Consider the following 26,720-nt stretch of genomic DNA (forward strand, 5'->3'; position numbering starts at 1 on the left):
TAACAAAAATCTTACCTGGGGAACTTTTCCAGTCTCCCCCATCCCAGGTCACCTCCAGACCAGTTAAATCAGAGTCTCTGGGGGTGAAACCCGGCCTCTGCTTCTGAAAGCTCCCAGGTGATTCCGATATGCAGCCAAGGCTGGAACCTTTGAAGTCTTGGTTAAAGAAATTAAAGAGCTTTAGGAGCTTTTCTATCCTACTTCCTGCAAACAAGACTTAGAAACCTCTTCAACTGCTTTTACAAAGCTGAAGTACAAGACTTGCTATTTCTTTGGAGCACAAACACACCAAAAAAAAAATCAGGTAACCTTATATCTGCTCTTCAAAACCAGAGGAAGTAGAGGATGCGAAGGGTATAGGCAGAGAGATGTTGCAAGCACCTACCTCTGTGATACGCCATAAGTCAGTTCACATGCTTTTGAAAGTCATTTTTAATATAGCGGGTGAAATCAGTTGTTGAATTAATCAGAAGTCGTCATAGGCAAAGTTGACCCAGGACATGTAGAAAAAGTCAAACCAGACTTTAAGGTAACTATAAATATTATGTCATCAAATTTTCCTAAAAAGAGCCTCAACAAAAGATTTCTGCTTTTTCACGTGGATGAGGGTAACTCTAATATGGCAAGGACCCTCCCTCACATCATTTTCCCACAGGAATTGAAAGCTGTCCTTTTACCAACCTCTCACCCACCCTGATTTTAGACCTGTGTTATTACAGCACGTGAGCTACGCATCCCATTTTAAAATGTAACTGATCTTCACCAATTTCACTCTGTTCCATGCATAATTCTCTAAAACTGGGCTGTATCATATGCTGGGGGGTTTTCCATGTCTCAGGAGACATTAATGTTGCTAAAACTATGTGCAATTTTCATACTTCAGAGAATGAAAATATAGCATTATCGTAACGAAAAAAATGTCATTCTTTTCTGAAAGCCACTGACAAATGGTGTGTCCTGACCACGGCTCATGCCAGCATGGAGGCCACCTGCTTCTGTCCCGTCCTAAGTAACAGTGCTCAATGTTTGCTTACAGAATGACGTGGCTGCACTTCTGAAACCAATATCGGAAAAGATTCAGGAAATCCAAACTTTCCGAGAGAGGAACCGGGGCAGCACCATGTTTAACCATCTCTCAGCCGTCAGCGAAAGCATCCCGGCGCTGGGGTGGATAGCTGTGGTGAGTCAGGTGCAGTGTGGGCCCTGCACCTCGTCACATTTGTGGAGCGTTTCAGAGAAGCCACGGCTCCCTTCAGCCTCTGTCCTCTTCTGCTACTGAAGGCCGAGGCTGTGCAGGCGGAATGTGCCGCTCTTGTGCTGTTTGAAGTTCAGTGCTTTGTGTTCTCCGATGTGCAAAGTGTGGCATCAGTCTTCACAGAGCAAAATTTGTCTCCAACTTTCAAGTCAACGTCTCCATTGCTTTTCTTCTTCTTTAAGACATTTTATTTCTTATCCTATTTTTTTTCCCTTCTATGCTTGGGTGATGGTGCTGTTCTCTCAGTCCCCCAAACCCGGCCCTTATGTCAAGGAGATGAATGATGCCGCCACCTTTTACACTAACAGAGTGTTAAAGGACTACAAACACAGGTATGTGCAGTGTGTTAAATTCAATTTCTAGTTAATCGCTTATTAGACATTTGTCCTAAAACTCAACATAGTTCATTACTGATTCCTTCCAGGGGCTGTTAGCTAATTTACTATAAATGTTAATGAAAAATCCTATCTTTGCAGGTAAAGCAACATGGAAAGTGAAACAGTTGTCCAGATAACATGTGTGTTTTAGAAAGTCTGCCTTAGTTTTCTTGTGATGAATAAACAGACTCTCCCCCTTGAATGCACGTCATCTATTACAGATTCCCACAATAATGCGAGAGCTCTGTGATGATTTGTGATGACCGGCCCTAGATGGCCCCGAAACTTTTACACTGTTCAAAATAGAGTTGGTGGGTGAGCAGAGAGAGGAAAGGAGGAATCGGAAAATGAAGTATAAATGAAGAACAAAAATGAGATGAGACGATAAACCAGGCCAATTTGAGGGAAACCAGAGATTGCGTTAAGATGAAATACAATCAGGGTGGACAGAGAGACATCTGTAAGAAGAGCAGCCACTCAGAGGGCTGCTGGAAGTGCAGATGAGTCTGAACCAAGGGGTATGCCCAGAGACCCAGCTTCTAAATTTTAAAATCGTTGCTTTCTACAACCCAAATCATTGATGTTAGACCTAAACTAGGGTTAAAATTGAAAATGGGACCAAATGGAGAGACACTAGAGCTGAATATCAGGAAAACGCCTCCTAAACTGCAGTGCTGCCTTCATAGTTTATTTATCCCATGTTAGCAAAAGAGTTCTTGTAGCTTTTAAGAAGGGCAGCTGTAGGAGATTTAAGCATGCTTCTTTCCTTTTACCCCCCGGGAACTTTCAATAAAGTGATTATTATACCCAGTAACAGACTTCCTACATCCAGAGGACTGTGGTGGAGGTGTCTGTGCCCAAGGATACAACTCCAAATGTTGCGGTATTGTATTAGAGACTATAGAATTGTGCAATATGAATGAGAAGAAGCATCAACAATTCAAGACAGCCTGCTCTTCTCACATAAAAATAACAATTCAGAAATGAAGTCTGTTACAAAAGCTGGACATAAAAATTATGTTGGCACGAACCTATGCCCATAGTGACTTCCACATCATAAAGACCTCCTGTGCCTCGCCTTTTTTTCAGGACTGGACCCCTTGGGCAACACCTAGGTCTCTGCTCTTTTGCATATCACCCTTGGGGGTCATTTCTGTTTTCCTCACATGTCATCAGCTCCTGGCCTCCTCCCAGCTCCTATCTGAGTGTGTGTTGGGGCCATGGGTGTGATTCTCTTCAGGTGGCAGCATAGCCAGGAGGGTTGTGGTGTTTTGCTTTTTGTACACATGCAAATAGAGCCCAGTGTTTGCCACTCAATGTCAGTTACTGAGTAGAAAATATACTGCTGGCAGCATCAGGGACAACTCAGTGACACTTAATGGACCACCTGAAGACTGTATCAGAAGCTGGGGAAATGCAGCCAGAGGTATGGATTCATTCACTTCACTTCCAGAAGTAGTCAAACCAGTCCCAAGTCACTGGTCGGACTTCCAGGGGTGCTAACCTGACAGATGGAGAATCCTACACACTGCTCACCTAACACCCACTTACGGGTGCACCCAAGCCAGCTGTAGTGAGCTCTGCCTCTGTGTAAATAACCCTTATGACTGGCTCGGCTGGTTTGGCTCTTTTTCAGTAAATTTGACTTTATAGAGGAATGGCCTCTCCGAGTCATACTCATTGAAATCGCATGCCCCCCACCATAGCTTCCTCCAGAGTAAATTAAACTGAGGATGGGTTTGCAGCTCTTGATGTGTCGTTGGGTCCTGCTCAATGTGCTGTCTCATAGAGGCTGATTTCAGGCTAGAAGATATCATATTGTTATTCCTCACTATTTTGATAGAACTTTCTTCAAGTCAAAATCATAACAGTTAAAAATGAATTTGCATATACATGTTTGAACTTCATTGCTTGTTAGAGTTTTTAAATAGAAAATATATTATTTTCTATTTTTAAATATATTAAATATGCAACCTGCTGTTTCTAGAATGTCTATAGACATGTGTGTTGTATGCACATACACATATGTACTTATGCAATATATGTATTAAATAATCATATATAAATATGTGTGTACATTATATTGAAATGATTTTAGTGTTTTAACAATAGCTGTTGTATATACTGCCTCCTATGCGCAGGGCACTATACTAAGACCCTCACACACCTCATAAAGAAACCGATGCAAGAGACATATGGAACTACAATTAGCCTTTCTGGTTTTGACTCTGAAAGTGCAAGAAAGGGAAAATGAGATTTTTCAAAGATTTGATTAATATAATCAGTAAATCTAAAAATATAGAACAAAACCACACTCACATTTCCTCTTTGAAGGGCAGATAATGATGACTTCAGTTCCCCATTTCACTTTTCTTCAATGGCATGACTTAATATAGTGGGATTCTAGTGTGCTGGTGGTACTTTTCATGGAGCATTTCCAGGAAAACAAAACAAAATACATCCAGAAAAAAAGTCATTATTGACAAGAGCTTTAGTAATAGAGCTCTCCTTCAGTGATTTTCTTCCAATTAATGGTCCAGATTCATGATTATGTTTTTGTTAACTGAGATCTCATCATTGTCTCATTTATCACTACTTCATTCAAAGTGGGGAAAATGTGTGAGTGGAAATTATCCAAAGAAAATGCAACTATTTTTGCCTGTCTACAAGTTAAATATTTCTAACAGTCAACTCAATCCTGTATGTTAATCCTATTGTAAAAGGTAAGCATTGACTACATCTTGGCTCAGCAAAATTGGGATAAAAGTACTGGTAATGCCCCGCCTAGCTTACATTGTGGTTGTGAGTATCAAATTAAGGTAATTTAAATGAATGTTACCTTTAGATGTATGGAATGATACCCATTTGTAGGAAGTCATTTTTCTTTTTTTAATATATATGCATATTGATTTCAGAGAGGAAGGGAGAGGGAGAGAGAGACAGAAACATCAATAATGAGAATCACTGATTGGCTGCCTCCTATACACCCCGCATTGGGGACCAAGCCCACAACCTGGGCATGTGCCCCAACCAGGAATCAAACTGTGACCTCCTGGTTCACAGATTTGTGCTCAACCACTGAGCCATGCTAGCTGGGCCGAAATCATTTTTCTTATAACAGCAGTGTCCTTACCAGTTGAAAATCGTCCAATTTGGTTATACTTCAACTGAATAACTCAACCAAGTTATTAGAAAACAAACCAAAGGACATTTTTTTCTTTTCCATTGTCCTTCCTGAAAACACTTAGTTTTTCATTGTGCATTAGAAGCAGTACAAAAAGGAAGGATCACCTCTCTACAGTCATCTTCCCATTACAGGTGACATGAGGACACGTGACCTGAATCAACTTGGTTCTGTGGGGTCTGCCTCCCTGCTCCTCTCTGTTCCCCACCTCCAGGGCACTTGGCTCCCCTCAGGAGAGACCTGGAATGCCTTTCTTTCAAGGTTCTCTTTGGAATCAGTTCACAGTGACCAAACTAGAAAGACAATTGCTCCAAGGTCATCCAGCCTTAGTTACTGGATTATCATGTGCCTCCCTGCTTTTCTTTTAAATCTGATTTTAAATCCTAACTCCATTCTCATTTATTCTCTTTCATAATAAAGCGATTTACGCCATGTAGATTGGGTGAAGTCATATTTGAACATCTGGAGTGAGCTTCAAGCATACATCAAGGAACACCACACCACAGGCCTTACTTGGAGCAAAACAGTAAGTACCACGCCCTCTTTCACCTGGCTAGCAAAACACCACAGAAGTATTCATTCTGGTAGCCTAGTAACCTCACACTAGAATTTACCTCAAGGAAAGCATAAGATAAAACATACATGTAGAAACTGCTTATAAAAATGTCATTTAACATAGGAAAATCTGGGAACTGCCTACATGAGATACAAAAGAAAGAAGAAAAGTTGTCTATGGTAAGAACCCTGGGCAACTGTTAAAAATCCTTTCCTAGCCCTAACCGGTTTGGCTCAGTGAATAGTCCCCGGTTCGATTCCGGTCAAGGGCATGTACCTTGGTTGAGGGCACATCCCCAGTTGGGGGTTAAGCAGGAGGCAGCTGATCGATGTTTCTCTCTCATTGATGTTTCTAACTCTCTATCCCTCTCCCTTCCTCTCTGTAAAAAAATCAATAAAATATTTTTTAAAAATCCTTTCCTATATAATAAAATGCTAATATGCAAATTGACCGAATGGCAGAATGACTGGTTGCTATAACGTGCACTGACTACCAGGGGGCAGATGCTCAATACAGAAGCTGCCCCCTGGTGGTCAGTGTGCTCCCACAGGGGCAGCACTGGTCAGCCAGAAGCCAGGCTCACGGCTGGCAAGTTCAGCAGCAGTGGTGGGAGCCTCTCCCACTAGTAGGCAGTAAGGAGTCAGGGGTCCCAGACTGTGAGTGCCCCAGACTGTGAGAGCCCCAGACTGTGGGAGGGATGTCTGACTGCTGGCTTAGGCCTGATCCCCAGAGGGTTCCCGGACTTCGAGAGGGCACAGACCGGGCTGAGGGACCCCCCACCACCCGCCCCAGTGCACAACTTCAATGCACTGGGCCTCTTAGTAACATTATACTTACATGGGAAATCATTTTGTAGTCAGTTTAGTGCTAGAGTGCAAAAGTTTATGAATCCTAAATGGCATATATTATTAAGAAGCTGTGTCATGAAAACCAAGATGGTGACATAAGTAAACACCAGAAATTGCTGCCTCACACAACCACTTCAAAAATACAACTAAAAGACAAAACGGACATCATCCAGAACCACAGGAAGGCTGACTGAGTGGAAATTCTACAACTAGAGGGAAAGAGAAAAGCACACTGAGACTCAGAGGAGGTGCTGAAGTAAAGTGCAGAGGTACGGAGGTGCACGTGGAAAGGGCTGGCAGCTGAGGATGTGGTTGTCTTTTTCAATCGGGAGGGAGTCTCAAGCTCCCGACTGCTCTGAACTCCAGTTCCGGGCAAGTCTCTGGGGACCCATACTCATACAGGGAGAAACTGGACTGTCTGGCACTGGTCGGAACTCAAAGGCGGCTTTCTCTCAGAGGTGCTTGCAGCGATTACCAGGACACTGAGACATGGGGCCTCTTAGGGTAAGACTGAGGAACAGCCATAGCTGCTTGCTCTGCCCTGTTGATCCCCTGAGACCCTGCCCCACCCAAGCTGTGTGCAGAGGCTTTTGCATATGAAAGACCTGGCCCTTTGCAATCTGAAAATTACTTAACAAACTGAAGCTGGGTCAGAGAGACCCAGAACTTCCAAAAGAAGACCCAAGGCCCCATAGCAGCTTACATTGCTTCACAGCTGGGCCTCATCTGGACACCTCCAATCCCCAAACAAAGAAGAGGAATCTGCAGATCTCTTCGTAGCTCCTGCTGGGTAGCCTCAGGCAGAGGCTAAATTACCACCTCCTTCAAGATCCAAGAGCCAGTGTACCCAGTGGTCAGAGTGGGACCATCCAGATTACAACTCCTCAGATCCATAAGGGACACACTTAGGGGCAGACTCAGTGAGCACCAAAGCCCCTCTGAAGCAAGTCTTGCCCCATAAGGGTGTCTCCAGCACAGAAGTTCTCCCACTGCAGACACAACTGATTCTCACAGCCAATGGGCCTGGAGGTCAATTCCCCCCAGTGATACCTACAACAATCAAGGCTTAACTACAACAACACTGTGCACAAAGCCCACAAAGGGGTGCACCAAGGGTGTCCACCTCAGGTAATTGGGGAGGCTGAGCCACTGGGCCCTATATGACACCTAGCACAGAAAACCACTCTATCAACACAGGGAGGCATAAAAAACGTGGAGACAAAGTAACAGGTCACAAATGACAGAAATGGAGGAAAGCAAACTGCAGGGTATAGAGTTCAAAACCACACTTACAAGGTTTTTCAAGAATTTTCTAGAAACTGCGGATAAATTTAGTGAGACCCTCAAAAAATCTAGTGAGACCCTTGAGGTTATGAAAAAGGACCAACTAGAAATTAAGCATACACTGACTGAAATAAAGAATATTATACAGAGTTCCAACAGCACACTAGAGGATCGCAAGAAACAAGCCAAAGATTTAAAATACAAAGAAGCAAAAAACACCCAACCAGAAAAACAAAAAGAAAAAAGAATCCAAAAATATAAAGATAGTGTAAGGAGCCTCTGGGACAACTTCAAGTGCACCAACATCCAAATTATGGGGGTGCCAGAAGAAGAGAGACAGCAAAATATTGAAAACCTATTTGAAGAAATAATGACAGAAAACTTCCCCTACCTGGTGAAAAAAATAGACTTACAAGTCCAGGAAGCGCAGAGAACCCCAAACAAAAGAAATCCAAAGAGGAGCACACCAAGACACATCATAATTAAAATGCCAAGAGCAAAAGACAAAGAGAGAATCTTAAAAGCAGCAAGAAAAAAAAACAGTCAGTTGCCTACAAGGGAATACCCATACGACTGTCAGATGATTTCTCAACAGAAACTATGCAGGCCAGAAGGGAGTGGCAAGAAATATTCAAAGTGATGAATACCAAGAGCCTACAACAGTGATGGCGAACCTATGACATGCGTGTCAGAGGTGACACGCGAACTCATTTTTTTGGTTGATTTTTCTTTGTTAAATGGCATTTAAATATATAAAATAAATATCAAAAATATGTCTTCATTTTACTATGGTTGCAAATATCAAAAAATTTCTATATGTGACACGGCACCAGAATTAAGTTAGGGTTTTTCAAAATGCTAACACGCCGAGCTCAAAAGGTTCACCATCACTGACCTACAACCAAGCAAAGCTATCATTCAGAATTGAAGGTCTGATAAAGAGCTTCACAGATAAGAAAAAGCTAACGGAGTTCATCACCACCAAACCAATATTATATGAAATGCTTAAAGGATTTTAAGAAGAGGAAGAAGAAGAAAAAGGTAAAGATACAAATTATGAGCAACAAATACACATCTATCAACAAGTGAATCTAAAAATCAAGTGAATAAATAATCTGATGAACAGAATAAACTGGTGAATATAATAGAATCAGGGGCATAGAAAGGGAGTGGACTGACTATTCTCGGGGAGGAAAGGGGTGAGAGGGATGCGGGAAGAGACTGGACAAAAATCGTACACCTATGGATGAGGACAGTGGGGTGTGGAGGTAAGGGCAGAGGGTGGGGTGGGAACCAGGTGGAGGGGAGCTATGGGGGGGGGAGAGGAACAACTGTAATAATCTGAACAATAAAGATTTAATTTAAAAAAAAAAGAAACTGTCATAAAAATGGAAGGAAGTAGGAAGGTTTGAAATTGTTATTAATTTTAAGGAAATAGAATTATGAATAAAATGTCTTTTGTAATGTTTTTGCTTTCTCTTCTGGTGTTTTAAAGTTCATAAAATAATATTTTTGAATACTTAAGCAATTCTACTAGTCTGTATGATATCCTAGTCCTGGGTTAAAATCCCAGGCTGTGTCTGTTCCCACTTCAATTCTTGCACGAGATGTTGATCTGACCTTCGCCTTCTTCTTCAGCTTCCTCTCTTACCCTCCCTTATCTCACTTCATCCCAACACTGTGAAACTGCTCATGGAATCCTGACCATATGCAATGCTTAGGCTGAACCAAATCAAATTGTCATTATTTCAAAATTTGCAAATTTCATAAGGGCCAGCCTTTACTGCAATGTCCCAAACATATAATATGTTATGTGGCCTGAGTTCTCTGGGGGAAGTACACCCTCCCTCTTCTCCAAGACTCATCTTCAACATCACTTCTTCAAGAATTTTCCATTGATCTTTATTGGCTCTCCATCTGGAATGGATGGCCCTCCCTTTATGCCTCTTTCATAGTTTTATTATACCTCAATCATAGCCTTCAGTATATAGAATTGTAATTTTTTGTGTGGTTCCAGAGCTCTCTCATTCAATTGGAAACTCATCTCTACCTTTAGCCCCTACCATAGTACCTGGCATGGAGTGAGTGCTCAGCAAATAGTTTGAACTAAGTTGTGAATTATGGGTCTTTTAGAATCTTCTTTGACATTTTAAGACTATGTACCTGTTTGGGAAATGCTTCTCATGGAAAAATCCCTTCTGTTAGAAATGAATGTTACCTTTCAGTGGTCACAGTGGATGGTCTAACTAGAGTAAACGCTGAGTTGAAATGGCATATTTGTGAATTCTATTTGAGGGTAGAACCCACACTTTCCTGATAGCTGTACTGTATCACCTAACCCCGTGGTCGGCAAACTGCGGCTCGTGAGCCACATGCGGCTCTTTGGCACCTTGAGTGTGGCTCTTCCTAAGCCTTAGGAGTACCCTAATTAAGTTAATAACCATGTACCTACCTATATAGTTTAAGTTTAAAAAATTTGGCTCTCAAAAGAAATTTCAATCGTTGTACTGTTGATATTTGGCTCTGTTGACTAAAGAGTTTGCCAACCACTGACCTAACCTCATTCTAAATGTTGATGCTAGTAGATTAGGCTTAATAGGAAAGCAGAGTTTGTGATTTTTCAAGGGAGTGTGGGACTTATGTACTTGTTCCCCAATGCTTGTACAAATGATAACATTGACCCCCTAAAGACTGACACTTCTTTTTATTTTCTACTTTGCCTATTTTCTCCATAAATTGAAATGTATAGTGTGAGAAACAATAATTGAGTTGATTATTTTTCTTTTGCTCACAATGTATGAATTCTGAGAGAAGAGTTCATAAATATTTGAAGGGTATGTGTGGAAATGTGTAGGTGGAGTTATTTTACATACATTTCCAATGAGATGCTGTTTTGTAATTTGTCATCAAGGAAAATTGTCACAAGTTTGCCATGAAGATAGGTCATCATGAGAAAATAACAAACTAAACATCAATGGTCTTTGGATATCTCATTATTGCATGGTATATAAATGAAACAGGAATAAGCAGCAATTTATTGAAAATAATCATGTGAACAAATGTTAATTCTCTAATGGTGCCCATGGAAAATGAATAGAAATTTAATTTTAATTAAATAATTAAGTAATTATATAATGGCTTAAATACCTTTAATGCAATATGCAGAGCTGAGTAATTTTGTTTTCAATGTAAAAAAAAAAAATTGATTGGGATTGGAACCAAGATGGCAGCATAGGTAAATGCCTGTACTCACCCCCTCCCACAACCACATCAAAATTAGAATTAAAATACTGAACAACCATCATTCAGAACCGTCTGAAAGCTGGCTGAATGGAAGTCCTACAACTAGAGAAGTAAAGAAGAAAGCACATTGACACTGGTAGGAGGAGCAGAGGTGCAGAACGGGCTGGTCCAATACCCACATGTGGCATCTTTTTAATAGGGAGGTATATCTCCAAGGCCTCCTGTGAGAAGCAGGGGGTCCCAGCTGCACACCAGACCCCCAGCCCAGGGTCCCAGAGCTGTAAAGAGAAGTCCTCCTAACTTTAGGCTATAAAAACCAGTGGGGATTGTGCCTGAGTAACATAGAGGCTGCTGGAGTCCTAGGTGTTCCTCTTAAAGGGCCCACACACGAACTTATATGGTCTCGTTTCCTCTGAGCTCTAGTGCTGGGTGGTGACTTTGGGAGAATCCAGGTACATATGGGGAGGAACTGGACTGTCTGGCATCAGGTCAGAAACTTGGGGTGTTTTTCTTCCAGACAGGGGTGCTCGTAGGGGTCATTGTTCCTGTGCTGAGACTTCCCCTGTTGCAGAGCTGAGTGACAGCCATATCTGAGTTTCCATCAGCATGGCCCACACTGTTTGTTCTACCCTGGTGATTCCCTGAGACCCCATCCAATCCAATATGTAGCCCCACCTAAGCTGTTTGCAGCTGCTTTTCCATATGAATGGCCTATCCTGGCTCCGGCTCCAGACTTTGCTAAAATCTCTCAAATAAGCAGCAGCTGGTGTCATCATGCCCCAAAGCTATCAATAAAAGGCTCAAGACCTGGCACTAGCAGCAGCTTGCCTTGCTTCACAGCTGGGCCTTGTCTGGGCACTTCCAAGCCCAAAACAAGTAGCAGCCACCTGCGGATCTCACAAAGGCAGTGTCTGAGTTTGTACCTCCTGGGAGGCTTCATAGCCAGTGCACCCAATGGTAAGCTTTAGGCCATACCAGATTACAACTCTATACATCCACAAGTGACACACTCAAAGGGAAGACTCAGTGAGCACCAAAGCCCCACTGAAGCAAGTCCTGCTGCATAGGGGTGCCTCCTGCACAGCAGCTCTTCCATTGTAGACACAGCTGGTCCTCAAGGCCAATTGGTCTGGGGGTCATTTCCTCCCAGTGACACCAACAGCAATCAAGGCTTAACTACAAGACAGTGCACACAGTCCACACAGGGGCCTACCTAGAGTTCCCAGCTCAGTTGGCTGGGGAGACTGAGCCTTTGGGCAATACAGGACACCTAATACCAATTCCAGGAGCCATAACAGCTCTACCTAATACATAGAAACAAACACAGGGAAGGAGCCAAAATGTGATACAAAGAAACATGTCACAAATGAAAGAAATGGAAGCAAGCAAACTACTGGATACAGAGTTCAAAACAATGGTTTTAAGGTTACTCAAGGACCTTAATGAAAGCTCCAAGGGACTTAATGAGAGCTTCAAGGGAATTAATGAGAGTATCAAGGAACTTACTGAAACTTTCAAGGATCTTAGTGAGAATTTCAAATACATGAAAAAGTACCAGACAGAAATTAAGCATACACTAACTGAAATAAATAATAACAGTAGAGTAGAGGATTCAAAAAATCAAATCAATGATTTGGAATATGAGGAAGCAAAAATCACCCAATCAGAAGAACAAAAAGAAAAAAGAATAAAAAAATTTATGACGATAGTGTAAGGAGCCTCTGGGACAACTTCAAGCACACTAACATTCACATTATGGGGGTGCCAGAAGGAGAAAAGAGAGAAAGCAAGATATTGAAAACCTATTTGAAGAAATAATGACAGAAAACTTCCCCTACCTGGTCAAAGAAATTGACTTAAAAGTTCAGGAAGCACAGAGAGTCCCAAAGAAGAGGAACCCAAAGAGGCCCACACCAAGACAGAGCATAATTAAAATGCCAATAGTTAAAGACAAAGAGAGAATCTTAAAAGCATGAATAGAAAAGCAGTTAGTTACCTACAAGGGAGCCCCATATGACTGTCAGCTGATTTCTCAACAGAAACTTTGCAGGCCAGAAGGGAGTGGCAAGAAATACTCAAAGTGATGAACGGCAAGGACCAACAACCAAGATTACTCTAACCAGCAAACACTCATTTAGAATTGAAGATCAGACAAGAAAAAGCTAAAGAAGCTCATCACCACCAAACCAGTATTACATTAAATGTTGAAGTGTATTGTTTAAGAAGAGGAAGAAGAAGAGGAAGAGGAAGAAGGAGGAGGAGAATGGCAATAAATACATATCTACCAACAATTGAATCTAAAAATCAAACGAACAGAAATGCAATGAACAAAATAAACTAGTGAATAAAACAGAATCAGAGGCATGGAAACATGGAACAGACTGACAGATCTCAGAGGGGGAGGGGCAGGAAGAGATTAACCAAAGGTTTTATATGCATATATGCATTACCTATGGATATAGACAATAGGATGACGAAGGCCTGAGGTGGGGCAGAAACCAGATGGAGCGGGGTAATGGGGGGTAAAAGAGGGGACATCTGTAATACTCTCAACAATAAAGATTTTTTTTATTGATTTCAGAGAGGAAGGGAGAGGGAGACAGAGATAGAAACATCAATGATGAGAGAGAATCATTGATTGGTTGCCTCCTGCACACCCCCTACTGGGGATTGAGCCCACAACTCAGGCATGTGCCCTTGACCAGAATCGAACCCGGGACCCTTAGGTCCGCAGGTTGATGCTCTATCCACTGAGTCCAGCCAGCTAGGGAAACAATAAATATTTTTTAAAACAATTTATTATTAATTGTAGATAAATAAATGTAATTGTTTTGCTTTGTTCTATCTAGAGTGAATACTTATCTTTTCATTATGTTCATTAGAAATATATGCCTTGTAACAATGACTTTCAAACTTTTTTTAAGGCAACCCATAGTAAGAAATACATTTTACACACACACACACACACACACACACACACACACACACACTGTACCCACAACACTAAAATAAGTTTCATAAAACAACACTTTTTCTTACCACATTATATACATTCAGATATTTTCTTTTACGTTTTATTTCATTTTTTATAAAATTCTGGCTGAGATTCACTAAATTCATGACCCACTGATGGGGTCATATTCCACATTTTGAAAAACATGTTATAAAACAAAAAATGTTATATTTGTGCAAAATGTAAATGATCCTTGGAGCATGTATTGGGCAGCATGGGTTACCATAATAAAAAATGACAGCTATTATTTATTGAGCACATGTCATGCTCCTGAAAAATTCTATTCAAAATGGTAATCATTATAACGCAGAGCATCTACTTCATTTCTTTAATAGAAGAGCAGTATGATAAAGTTTTGGCCAGATATTAAAAGTGAGAAATGACTATGCTAAGAAAATGTTGGTCCAGAGATAACATTATATGTACAAAATCTTCTGACAAGTTTTAAGACGTATACATAGAAACCTATTTCCTCATATTTTTGTTCCCTTCTTAGATTTGGAGTAAAAAACAACTATTAAAAATATTTTTCATTATATTTTTTAATTTAAATATAAATGTTAAGTATTTTGAGTAACAGGTTTTCTTCTTTCAAATTGGGTTTTGAGATTTGCGCTCTGTGGGTTTGAGTGACTAGCTGACTGCATGCCTGCTGCTGAGCCTGAGTTTCCAAGGGTACATGCTCTAAGAAAGATCATCCCCGCGTTAGCACTGGAACTGTATTTGCCTGCTCCCACCTCCTAACCTTTGCGTCCAGACTGCAGCTGTGTCAGACAACTGTTCCTGCCTTCAGTTGTCAGGGTGAAATGGAAACTTTGTGGCCAGCAGTTTTTCAGGACAGTGATTGGTGAGGGGTCCCTGTGTGCACGAGTGTGCTGGCGCGAGTGGGGGTACGCTGGGGGAAGAAGCAGCTGTGAAGTAATGCGTCTGGAATTTCTCCTCACATTCACTGTGGCAAATGGAATCTTCTCTTCTCTGCAACATGGCCGTGGACTAGGACTCTACACCAGAAACTTCTTGCAGTTTGGGGGTAGTTTAGTGATCAGGAACTCTTCTCCATATTAATTTACATAGTTTCCTCATATGCACTAGTCTCAAATGCACTTTGTGGAATAAATTGATCTTTTGGCAGGAACCCAATACTGTTCATTATTTTCCTGAGCAGTAGGTCAGATTTGTAATATCTGTTGGCAGTTCCTACAAATCAGATAACTAACGCTGAACCACTAAGGCCTAATCTTTACACTTGTAATTACCAAAATAACTGATCTTTCTATGAATTGCCCAGATCAACATTCCAGCTGTTACTCTGTTCTGTGAGGATCTGGCCAGAAAAAAGGTCATGAAAAGAAGTTCACACAAATAGGATAACGTGCTGTTGTTTTCTTCACTTTCTGATGTTAAACTTGACAGATTTTTGTCCTTTTACATGTTGGTCTGAATTACTTTAGCTTTGAAAACAATTATGATATAATTATTTGTAAAGCAGGATAAAACTACACATCGATGAATGTGTATAAAGTAGTATATAATGGTGATGGAATTCCCTCTGCTAACAAGGTGATTTTTTAAAAAATCTATCCTATATACCAATTGTCATCCATCCTAACCTCCCCTGAACCTCCAGAAAATGCATATCATTGGAAATGGTTATAATATTATACAAGGTGGAGTTTTATTTATCACAAAGCAAGAGAGTTTGAAATCACTCCTTTTCTTGCAGGTACATATTTCTTTTCAGCTTGTTTCTCAACATAAAGAACAAATGTCCATTTACAAAGCAAAAATTTAACAGTTTGCTTGTGATCAAATTAAAATTCAGCCAGAGGGTACCCTGACTATTATAAATAATGTAGATGCTCTAGCATGTCATTAAATATGTATGTCTTTAAATTTTCAAGTCATCTGTCCTCTCTGGCTTCTTCTTGATTTTACAAGCAAAAACTCAGTCTCTTATATCTAAATTTTCATTTAGGCTTTAAACAGAATTATTTTATGTATTTTTTCAAGAAAAAAATATAATAATTTTTGCTATTTTTTGGCAGAGTGCACATTTATTTACATATGATACAAGCTTTTTACACACCATATTTTAAACTTGTCCCAAACCTCTGCCTGGGGTTTATTAATCATAGTGAGTGGATAAAGCCTGGATGGTGTGCCGGTTGTCTGGATCACAAGCCCATTGATCTCAGTGGCTACAAAGACTGGCTCTCTCCAGTATACCTGACCACAGCTACATTCAGTCAGCTCCATTGCTCTTGGGTTTTTAGCTCCCTTTCTTCTCCTACGAAAGAGACCAGAAGGAGTTGGGAGGGTCATTGACTAACAAATGAGCTCCAATACACAGATAATGGAGTTAGGTTGGAAATGGTGGTGAGTTCAGCCAGAAAGAGACTACTAATTAAACATTGCTGACGCCCCTACCATGCCCCAGATTCTGAGAATACAAAGAGGGATCTATGACTCAGTAGACACAGTTCTTGTCCACTGAAACTCCCATTCTAGATGCATATATAAACAATACAACATGATAATGGGATGAGTAGCATGCTAGAGGGAACACGAAGCATGGTGTACTTCATAGGCCAGGAAAATATGGGGGGGACACCCAATCCTGCAGTGCAGCCCGGTCCCTGAGCCTGCAGCAACCTGGGAACTTGTTAGAAATGCAGAATCCAAGGCCCCAGCCCAGACCTGCTGAATCAGAACCTGCCTCTTAATAAGACTTGCCAGGGGCTTTATACGCACATTAAAGTTTGAAAAGCACTGCTCTCATGTATTTAAGTTAGAACAAAGGAGTCCAACTTAAGGGAGACTCAAGGGATATCATTAATTTTTACTCATTCATTTATTTCATAACTATTTATTGCTACCTACCATGTACAGAGCATACATTAGGCATTATATTTATGCTTCAGTTTTTGCCATCAAATAGCAGATTTTAATTATGAAGCAAAAATGAATAACAACAATACAGGGCTATGTTGGAAATAAACCTAGCTAATCGGGCTCCTGGGTGGGCAAGATATTTGATTTGTGTCTTGAAGGACGAGCAGGTGTTCCTGAGCCAGGCAGTAAAGGAAAGGGCAGTTCTTAGCAGAGAATTCAGCACACGCACATAGGACGTGAACAAAGTGCTTTGAGAGAAAAGGGGGTTGTTTCGCAGAGTTGAATGAGGCAAGAGGTGAGGTCAGACAGGCAAACCGGGGCCAAATGACGAAATCCTTCCGTGTTCCTAAGAAGATGTGCCTATGTGATGTGCAGGGTTCTTTTCTTCACACTAGGTCTTGTTTCAGAAACTTACACTGTAAGTAATGATGTCGGAGATGTGCAAGACAGATGGAACGGGGAGAGATTAAAGGCCCTGGTACATGTTAGGAGACAAGTGGATGGCCAGGGGAGGTGTGGTAGTATGTGACCTAGAGTGTGACGGTGCAAATGCAAAGAAAGAGCTGGAATGGACCCCGAATTGGAGGACAAAGGGAAGAGCCAGAGAGAGAGGTGAAGAGAGCTATTAACTCTAAACACAAAGTTTCCAATCTGAAAGTCTAGGAGAATCATAATAACATTAATGAAAATAGGGAAATCAACAGGAGGGGTTAGTAGAGGAGCATGAAAAATATTCACAAGCTTTCACCATGTTGTTTTTGGGGTGCAGATGCGACATCCATGGAGATGAATAGGTGTAGTAAGCAGGTGAAATGCAGGTATGAAAATCACTGAATGGGACCCTGGCCAGTATGGCTCAGTTGATTGGAGCGTCGTTCTGTACACCGAAAGGTCCCAGGTTTGATTCCCAGTCAGGTGGGTTCAGTCCTAGTCGGGATACATGCAGGAGGCAACCAATTTTAAAAAATCACTGAAGGCGTGCGGGGAGGACCTAGAGATGATAGTTAAATAGATGAGAACAGAGAAAAAAGAGAATACTGTGGAGAATAAAAGCTTGGACGACTCCATTATTTAGAGAACGGTGTGAATCAGTCACGGAGACAAGACAACTAGAGTCCAGACTCTAAGAAAGTGAGGCTGGTTGCCACCATCACTGGGCCAGTCAGGGGGAGTAAGATTGGGAAAGGCTGCCCGTCTATCTTATCAGTGGCCTTTAGAAAGCAGTTTCTGGAGCGTTAGAGGTAGATGCAGGTTTATGGAATTAAGGAGTAAGGTTTTACGTAATGACCTCTTGGTTATTTACTGACCAGCTGTCTGATTTGATAGATTACTGCCTATAACTTCAACGTCTGTCTTTTGAAGTTTGGGGATGATTTTATTTTTCCCTGCGCCATATCTTCACTAGAATAAGTGTAGGTTAAAATAAATATCCATAATTTTATACACAATAGTTTAGAATTATCTGTACTATAAAGCCGTAAGCTTTTTATAGTTAGAACTATTTTTATTGTCTCATAAATACCTTTGAGTTTTATTGTTAGTTTTGTTAGTTGATTAGAACACATGTTTTTTAGAGTGTTTTAATCTTTCTCTCCCTAAATCAAAACAGTAGTTGCTTTTAAAACTGCCTGCTTTAATGATCAAGATTATTTGATTTGCCAGAACTTTTTCATAACCAAGAACTTGAACTCTCTAAACCTGAGGGCCAGCAAGTTAATATATGTCCCTGATTCATTTAAACCATCACCTCAGGACTATTTTAATTCAGGTGCGCTTATATAAAATTCTTTAATGTGTAATGTTGAAGGCGGTGTGTAACTGGGATGCCCTGTTTCCCAGTCTCTCCCCCAGCCCCTCTTGGGAAAATCAGGAGGTGGTGATTTAGGGGTGCATGCCGAGCTGCTTCCCAGAGGAGGGCTGGGGCCCCTGGAGTGGAGGACACCCTGAGTGACTCAGTGGGCACCCCAGCTTCTTATTAACTAATAAGGTGCCTTGCCTTGGGGTTCAACCTCTTAGCCTCCACACCTCCAGGACCCCCCTCCACCATGATTTCCTGAGACCGGGCCTTCCAGTAATCACCTTCATAGCTGCATGGCTTTCTCCATCTCCTTGTCCCTCCCCAGTGAGAAAGGGCCTTGACAGAAAGCCTCCGGCTGGCCAATCCTTTTTAGGATGCTCAGTGGTAGCAAATCTTCCTTCTTTAAAGGTGAATTTTATCTTTTTCAAATGGCCACAAACCATTGAGACCCTGTTTAGAGAGAAATTCATCTGAATAATATTCTTTTTAGTCAAAAGAAGCAAAGTATGAAGGCCAGAGTGGTTTTTTGGTGGGCATGCTTTGGTACACAGGGCTGAAGGTGTCTCTAAAAGAACGTTTTGAGTAGTGACCGTTTCATTAGCAGGTGTGTCACATCAAAGGTAATGCGTGGAAAGACAGTAACAATGTGGATCTGTGCGTTCCCGTGTGCTTGCTAACAATCCAGTTGCATGTATGTGTTGTAATGACAGTACTTGTGTCCCTGCTGTTGGAATCCCCTTTCTCTTGCTTCCTTGTATCAAATCTGATCCGTTCATCCTGCACAGTCTATTTCAAAAGGTCTGCTCTTCAAGAAGCTGCTCTGATTTCTGCCTGTCCCAAGCTAGAAGTTACCCTTTCCCTCCACAGAACCTCTGCAACACTTCCTAAAATCTGTATTTCTTGCCCTGGCCAGGTAGCTTAGTTCGTTAGAGCATTATCTCAACATTATCCCCATATACCAAGGTTTCCAGTTCCATCCCCAGTCAGGGGGCACGTACAAGAATCAACCAATGAATGCAGGAATAGGTAGAACAACAAATTTCTCTCTCTCTCTCTCTCTCTCTCTCTCTCTCTCTCTCTCTCTCTCTCTGAAAAAGAATCAATGAAAAAATTAAAGCAATAAATAAAATCTGTATTTTTTGCATGATGCTTAGCACTTTCTACCTTATAAAGCAGTTCCTTATTCACTTCAGCAAATATTTATGAGGCACCTAGCCTGTTTCAGGCACTGGGCCACATTGCTGGTGGCATTAGAAGAGTTTTACTCAGTGGATAGAGCATCGACCCTTGGACTGAAGGGTCTCTCAGGTTTGATTCCTGTCAAGGTCATGTACCTCGGTTGCAGGCTCAATACCCGGCTCTGGTCCGGGTCAATGCGGGAGGCAACCAATGGATGTGTCCCTCTCACATCGATGTTTCTCTCTTTCTGTCTCTTACCCTCCCACTATCTCTAAAAAAATCAATGGAAAAAATATCCTCAGGTGAGGGTTAACAAAACAAAACAAAAAATATGAATAATGAGTGGCTCTTCAGAACCCAGGCTAGGGTGACAAACCTGAATTCACAGACAAATACAGGTGTTCTTTGTAATAGAGATACAGGACATTTCCTCTTAGGAGAGCCCCAGAAAACCTACAAAAGAAGAGAACTGTGAGCTGAATCTTGAAGGATATTTAAGAATTTTCCAGATAGTAAATTGAAGAAGAGCCTTCCAAACGAAGGCACAGCCCAGCTGAGCAAAGACACAGAGGCCTACAGCCAAGTGCCCGTAGTCGGGGAGAACAGAAGTGTCTCCTCTCCACAAGGCTGGAGCTCATTGAAAGCAGAGTCCTTCTCCCGTTCCGCTGGAATCTGCAGCAGTGGCTGGTCCAGGGCCTTAAACACACACCAAGTCCAAACACATTTGCTAAACTGAACTTGTTAGTTTGTAATCACAGTTCTTCACAGTGGAATTTTTATAGTGTTATTCCATTACCTATACAGATTGTGTCCATCGCTCAAAAGCCATATGAATCATATTTTTTCCTTCTACCAAATGATGGTAATAGAAATGAGCAATGCATTTTATTATAAGGGCGTATTGGTCATCAGTGCCTCCCCTGCACCTGCCACCTGCATGCCCCTTAATCCCAGTTGGTATAAACTTGGGAAATGCATGTAATATTAGATTAAGCAAAAAGATTTTCTTGAGAAGGAATAAGGGAAAGGTGCAGATTGTGTTCTGAAGTTAAAACAAACTCTTAATATAACACAGGGTCAAGGCCAGACCACAGTGTATTGGTCCAGGTTGTACCCTTGATGCAAGCTAGGCTAATAACAGACCTTTTCCCAGACCTACCAGTAAGCACCAATTAACCTTTCCTGTATTTTTTGGAACTGAAATCGAGACAAAAGTTACTGTGTTAGTATGCCTCAACTGTAATGCTCAGCAGCTATTGGTGCTTTTATTTTTTCCTAAAATAAGATAGAAAACAGAGCCAAATGTAAATCAACTTTATAACAGCTATTATTATGCCTCCTCACCCCCATCTCTGCCATCTACCAAGTATGGATAATTTGAATAATTACAAGAGTTTCTTTATGACCCTAAAATCTGAAAGAAAATCGAAAACTTTAATTCAATGAAGTTCGGACCTAGGCTTTGCTGTCCAAATAAAGTAAGTGTACAGATAATTCAAGCCACATGTCAGTCTCTCTGGGTCTTCATATAACTGTTGGCTATCTGTGGTTTGTCTCTTTGGTGAGTATACTCTGCTATCTTTAACTCTGGAATATTTTCCCATGGAAAATTAATTTTATCTTTCCTTTTATTTTATGAGAAATTTTATTTTCAAGCTGCCAATGCTGGCAGACAAGAAGAAAAGGCGATCTGGAAATTCCAGATTTAGTTCTGATAGCAGGAGCAAAGCAAGGCCAAACTAATAATTGGGACTACTCATCAAGACAATTTGTGCAAAATAGCTGGGTGGCTTGAGCAAATTAGAATGTGTTCAATATATTCTTCTGGACTATGCTCTGAGTGCATGGTCTGCTTTCATCACACATTTCTACTTTTCGTTAAACAGAAATCACCACCTATGTTTTATGAAGGGCCACATTCAATATATAAAATAGAAGAACAACGAACATAAAAACAAAGTTACCAGTTTCCACAAACTGTTATAGACTGTGTACATTATTCCCAGATGGTTCCCAACCCAAGAGGATTTTTCCTTCTCTGAAGGGATTTTTCTCTTGCTCTTTTTTCATCTGCTGCCATAGCTCACATCCCTCCAGGTCATCAAAAACACGGCTTACAGAGATCATGGGAGGGTGGGGACCACTGGAAGAGTGAGGCGACCGGAAGTCATTGATGAAGTCATGAGATTTGGAGTCTTCCTTACCTCCCTCTTTACTTCTATAAGGGTGTTTGGAGTCTTGCCTCTGAAGGAAAGTGATCCCACATTTCCTTCAGCTTGTGGAACCACCTTTTTATTGAACTGCATGGACGTATCATTGGGAGCGGTGTTCTGCTGCCACAGATGAAATGGGAAATATTCCCTAAGTGGACTTTTTAAAAAATATTAATAAACCCATGCTTAAAATATAATACAGCATTTCATTGTTGTATTTTTAACAATTCTGTTTCCTTGGAAAGGCCCACAGAAACTTTGTTTTCATTGGCAGAAGAAGTCTCAAAATTTATAGGAAGTGATAAAAATAAGAGAATAGAAACTAAAGTCATAAATTCACTTTGGCTTATACTTTATGTTGTACAGGATGATCATCCATTAATCTTTTTTTCTTGATTATAGTTGTTTTCCAGTAACAGTGTGATATCCAGACCTAGCTGGTTTGGCTCAGTGGATAGAGCGTCAGCCTGCAGACGGAAGGGTCCCAGGTTCGATTCCGGTCAAAAGCACATGCCTGGGTTGCGGGTTCAATCCCCGGTGTGGGGCATGCAGGAGGCAGCCAATCAATGATTCTCACTCATCACTGATGTTTCTCTCTCTCTCTCTCCCACTCCCTTCCTCTCTGAAATCAATGAAAATATATATTTTTAAAGTGTGATATCAATATGAATGTAAAATTTGCAAATACTTATAGAAATTTACAAATTTGGAAATGTATCAATTTGACTCAGTTCTTGATCAAACTATATCTTTCAGAAAATAGAAAGTAACTTGTTTTGACATCGAAACTATAAACAAACCCCAAATCATGAATTTGCAAAGCATTTCTTGCTGCTATGCAAACTTTCTGATTTATGTATATAGAAAGTTAGTTTTGGGTTCTGAAACTGATAGTTCTTTCCTTTAAGCCAACAGTTCTCAACTTGTGGGTTGCGACTCCTTTGGCGGTCTAACGACCCTTTCACAGGGGTCGCCTAAGACCATCCTGCATATCAGATATTTACATGACGATTCATAACAGTAGCAACATTACAGTTATGAAGTAGCAACGAAAATAATTTTATGGTTGGGTCACAACACGAGGAACTGTATTTAAAAGGTCAGAAGGTTGAGAACCACTGCTTTAAGCCCTCCCTCCTATTTTGGTGTATGAGAAGTTAATCATCCTCTTATTTTTCTCATATTACACAGGAACATTTGAGATTCATTTTCTTTGGTAAAATCAATAAAACAGCATTTGAACAAAACAGGCAGTTATAAAACATTGTGAATTCCTGTAGTTTTAGCATGGTAATGTAAGTGTATTTTTGATTAAAATGGTTTGGAGATTTTTAAACTGCTTTAAAGTCTGTAAGTAGGCGCATGTCAACTGTCACTGATACCAGGTGATTAGTGGGCCAGGATGGCTTCAGGGTGGACAGCTAAAGAGAGAATATAACCAAGAAACAGAAGACAGCTGTGTGTGTGTTGGCGGGGGAGGAGGTGGGGAGCTGGACATGAGGAAAGGATGGGGGCAGGAGTGGTAAAACCCATAAACAGCACCACCACATGTCAGCTGCTTTATTTTTCAGTTTTATCTGTGCTCTCCACAAATATTTAAAGACAGGTGGCTCAGAACATTACTATCACTAAGCTCAATTTATAGAAAAAAAAATCAACAAAAGCTCGGTGATAAGAAACACAATCCACTTGTTCCAAGACACTGTCATGTGTTATTTTTATTTCCTTGCTCTCTGCTTTTTCAAAAAATTGTAAAAGCATAGGCCAAGATATAGGTTGCATGACCTCTTCTTAGAGTTGGAGATTAATGTTATTTAGATCTACGTCCCTCCCATGCTGAGAACCAACCCCTCAGTGTCTCTCGTAGAGCTTCTGTTCTCTACACAGCATTGGATGGTGTGGCCACAGCAGCCTGTCCTGGGCCCACTCTCCTGAGGAGAGATGGCCACACCCTCCAGTGTGCCCCCAGTGTCCTTGGCTCATGTGACACATGGCACATGTCCAGCTGCATCTGCAGTTAACTTATTTATATACTTCACACTCCCACTGGGTTATAAGCCTCTTAACAAATAGGATGCATGCCTCCTCCTTCATCGTATCCCAGGTCCTTGCAAGGTAGACCTCGGTAAATTTGTTGGATGAACTGACAAATGAGCCCAACTTATTCTAATTCACTTTTCAACCCATCTATTAAAGAGTTAGAGCCATGGTCGGCAAACTGCGGCTCTTTGGCCCCTTGAGTGTGGCTCTTCCTAAGCCTTAGGAGTACCCTAATTAAGTTAATAACAATGTACCTACCTATATAGTTTCTGTTTAAAAAATTTGGCTCTCAAAAGAAATTTCAATCGTTGTACTGTTGATATTTGGCTCTGCTTAATAATGAGTTTGCCGACCACTGAGTTAGAGTCTATTTAGACCAAATCATCTGATGCCCTAATTTGTTGGGTTTGAAAAATCTTAGAATTTAAAGTGTGAAAATTGAAAATCTCCAATTTAATTATTAAACAGAAAATCTTAAATGGGAAACTTCTCTTTGTAGCTGATAGTTGTGTTGTGTGTGTGTGTGTGTGTGTGTGTGTGTGTGTGTGTGTGTTTACTTAAGCAGCAGTGTTTCACATTTTGCTTAATTTTGTCACAAAGACATAAAACCTCTGTCTAAAAGTACCAGTATTCTGCTTTGTACAAACTCAACAAAATGGAAAATTGGAGTCCTTTTTGTAGATTATTTAGATCCAAAGCTAGACTGCACCCAAATTAACTGGATAACTAATGCAATGGTGTCTGTCGTTGGGGATAGAAATGGGTTGTTAAGTACATGTGTAATTGCCAACAGCAAAACAATGTGGAGATTTCATTTAAGAACTAGAAGTGCTTTCCCTTTCAGAATAAAATCTAAATTATAAAGTAATAAAATCAGTAATTATTTCAAGTAACATTTAATGAAAAAGTCGATGCACATTGGTACATAAATACATTACATGTAATATATATAATTTTTATATAATGTATTTGTATAAAGCAAAAAAGGCAAGCTTTCCACATGTCACATACAATGGTTTCATTATCTGGTAGTTATAGTTCGTATATTTAACATCAGAGGACGCAGCTGTTCCCGGGACAGTTGAAATTAATTTAGAGAAAGGCATTTGCAGACATTTTTTGAGGTCTTTTGTGCCCCCTCCAAAAAAAAAAAGTATATAATCAAACATCTGCTCTCAAAATTAATCTTAATAGAGCTTTCAAAAGCAGCATTTTTAGATTTTGTGCTGTGTTCTTGCAACATAAGTGAACTTTTGTCCCCTGAATATGGCCACTTAGAATCATAAATGTACTGCTTTTCTTTTTTTAGGTTGTAAGCCATTATTAACATGACTTGAATAAAATGTTGTTTTTTCCACTTTTTTTTTAGTCTGGGGCTCTAAGGTACTCGAGATTCATTTCATCAACCTAATGAAGTCGTGTCTTTAAAAGCATTTGGGGGTGGAGGGAGGCATAGCTGCTGAACCAAGGTTGAGGCTCCCTCCAGGTTCCTCCCCTTTACTTTCCAATCCACGTGACCTGTGCCGGTCCCAGGCTATCACAATCCTGTAGGTCCTGAGCTTTAGATGTATAATTCTAGGCCATAGAAATACCATTAAAGTAACTGTCAGGGTAAAACATACCAGGAAAGAATTTTTTATTAAGAAACGGGTTCTTTTAGAAGGACCAGAAATATTTGGGTAATTTACAAGTAAATAGCATCTTTTTAATGTCTTAGTTTTATTCTGCATGGGAAATCTGACCCGTACCGTGGCCACTGTCCTGAGAAATTAATGCACTCTGCAGGCTAATGAAATGTTGCCCTGTGACTCTCCCAGGACTCTCTCGGGTTCCTGGAGCCCTGGTCTCAGCACCTCCAGACAACCTGCCCTTCTGAAGTGATCCTTCTAACGTCCCTACACAGACCTAACGGAGTGTGAGCCGTGCCAAGCCTGCCTCTCCCAGTGCCCCTTTCCCGCTTAGCTCTGCTTCCCACGGGGCCTCCATCCCACTGAGGGTGAGCAGCAGTGGACCCTCAACAGGCAACTGAGGCTGCAGGCCCTGATCTGAGCCACTGCTTCCTGTTCAGTGTAGTCAACCTGGGCGTTACCTCTGCCATGAGAGTTTCTCTCTAAGAGGAAACCACACTGAGAGGCAATGCCCTTACGTCACAGCTATCCACAGCAGGGAAATTAGGTCTCCATCCCAGAACAGCTTGAGCAATAGGCAGGGAACCAAGGTTTAGGTGCAAGTATCCCATTACTGGAACCTGTGGGTACTCGGGAAAACTGGGTAAGGCAGGAGACCAGTTTCCAGGTCCAGAGCACAGAGTCACAGCAAACCAGCATCAACGGTGACTTGATGCTGAGGTACCAGTGTCAACACCCAAGACTTCCTTTTGGGTTTTTTTATTATTATTATTGATTTCAGAGAGGAAGGGAGAGGGAGAGAGAGATAGAAACATCAATGATGAGAGAGAATCATTGATGAGTTGCCTCCTGCACACCCCCTACTGGGGATCGAGCCCACAACCTGGGCATGTGCCCTTGACCAGAATCAAACCCAGGACCCTTCAGTCCACAGGCAGGCTTTCTATCCACTGAGCCAAACCAGCTAGGACAATACCCAAGACTTCTTATGTCCTCAGAGGATCAAGCCTGGTTCCAGGGTGGCTGTAGGCGCTGGTCAGCTGCTTAGGCGATAGAGGGATAGAGCGAGCTGTAGTGGAGATAAAAATGAAGCCAGTTTCACACCAACTCCAAGAGGCCCAAGAGCAACACTACATACCTGGTATGTCTTCAGGTAGCCCATACCTCTGGTTCTTTCATTCGACTAGTGACTCGTTTTTTTAAAAGTCTG

General features: G+C 41.1%; 1 protein-coding gene across 1 annotated transcript in view; it reads left to right on the forward strand.

Moving 5' to 3' along the window:
• CAP2 (cyclase associated actin cytoskeleton regulatory protein 2) overlaps positions 1–26,720 on the forward strand; it is a 161,180-nt gene that overhangs the window by 115,410 nt on the left and 19,050 nt on the right. The window contains exons 5-7 of the mRNA XM_059688708.1: positions 1,037–1,180; positions 1,502–1,587; positions 5,237–5,342. Of these exons, the coding sequence (XP_059544691.1) occupies positions 1,037–1,180; positions 1,502–1,587; positions 5,237–5,342 (336 nt within the window). The remainder of the gene's footprint in view (positions 1–1,036; positions 1,181–1,501; positions 1,588–5,236; positions 5,343–26,720) is intronic.

Source organism: Myotis daubentonii, chromosome 3 (assembly GCF_963259705.1).
Source record: "Myotis daubentonii chromosome 3, mMyoDau2.1, whole genome shotgun sequence".
Taxonomy (NCBI): domain Eukaryota; kingdom Metazoa; phylum Chordata; class Mammalia; order Chiroptera; family Vespertilionidae; genus Myotis; species Myotis daubentonii.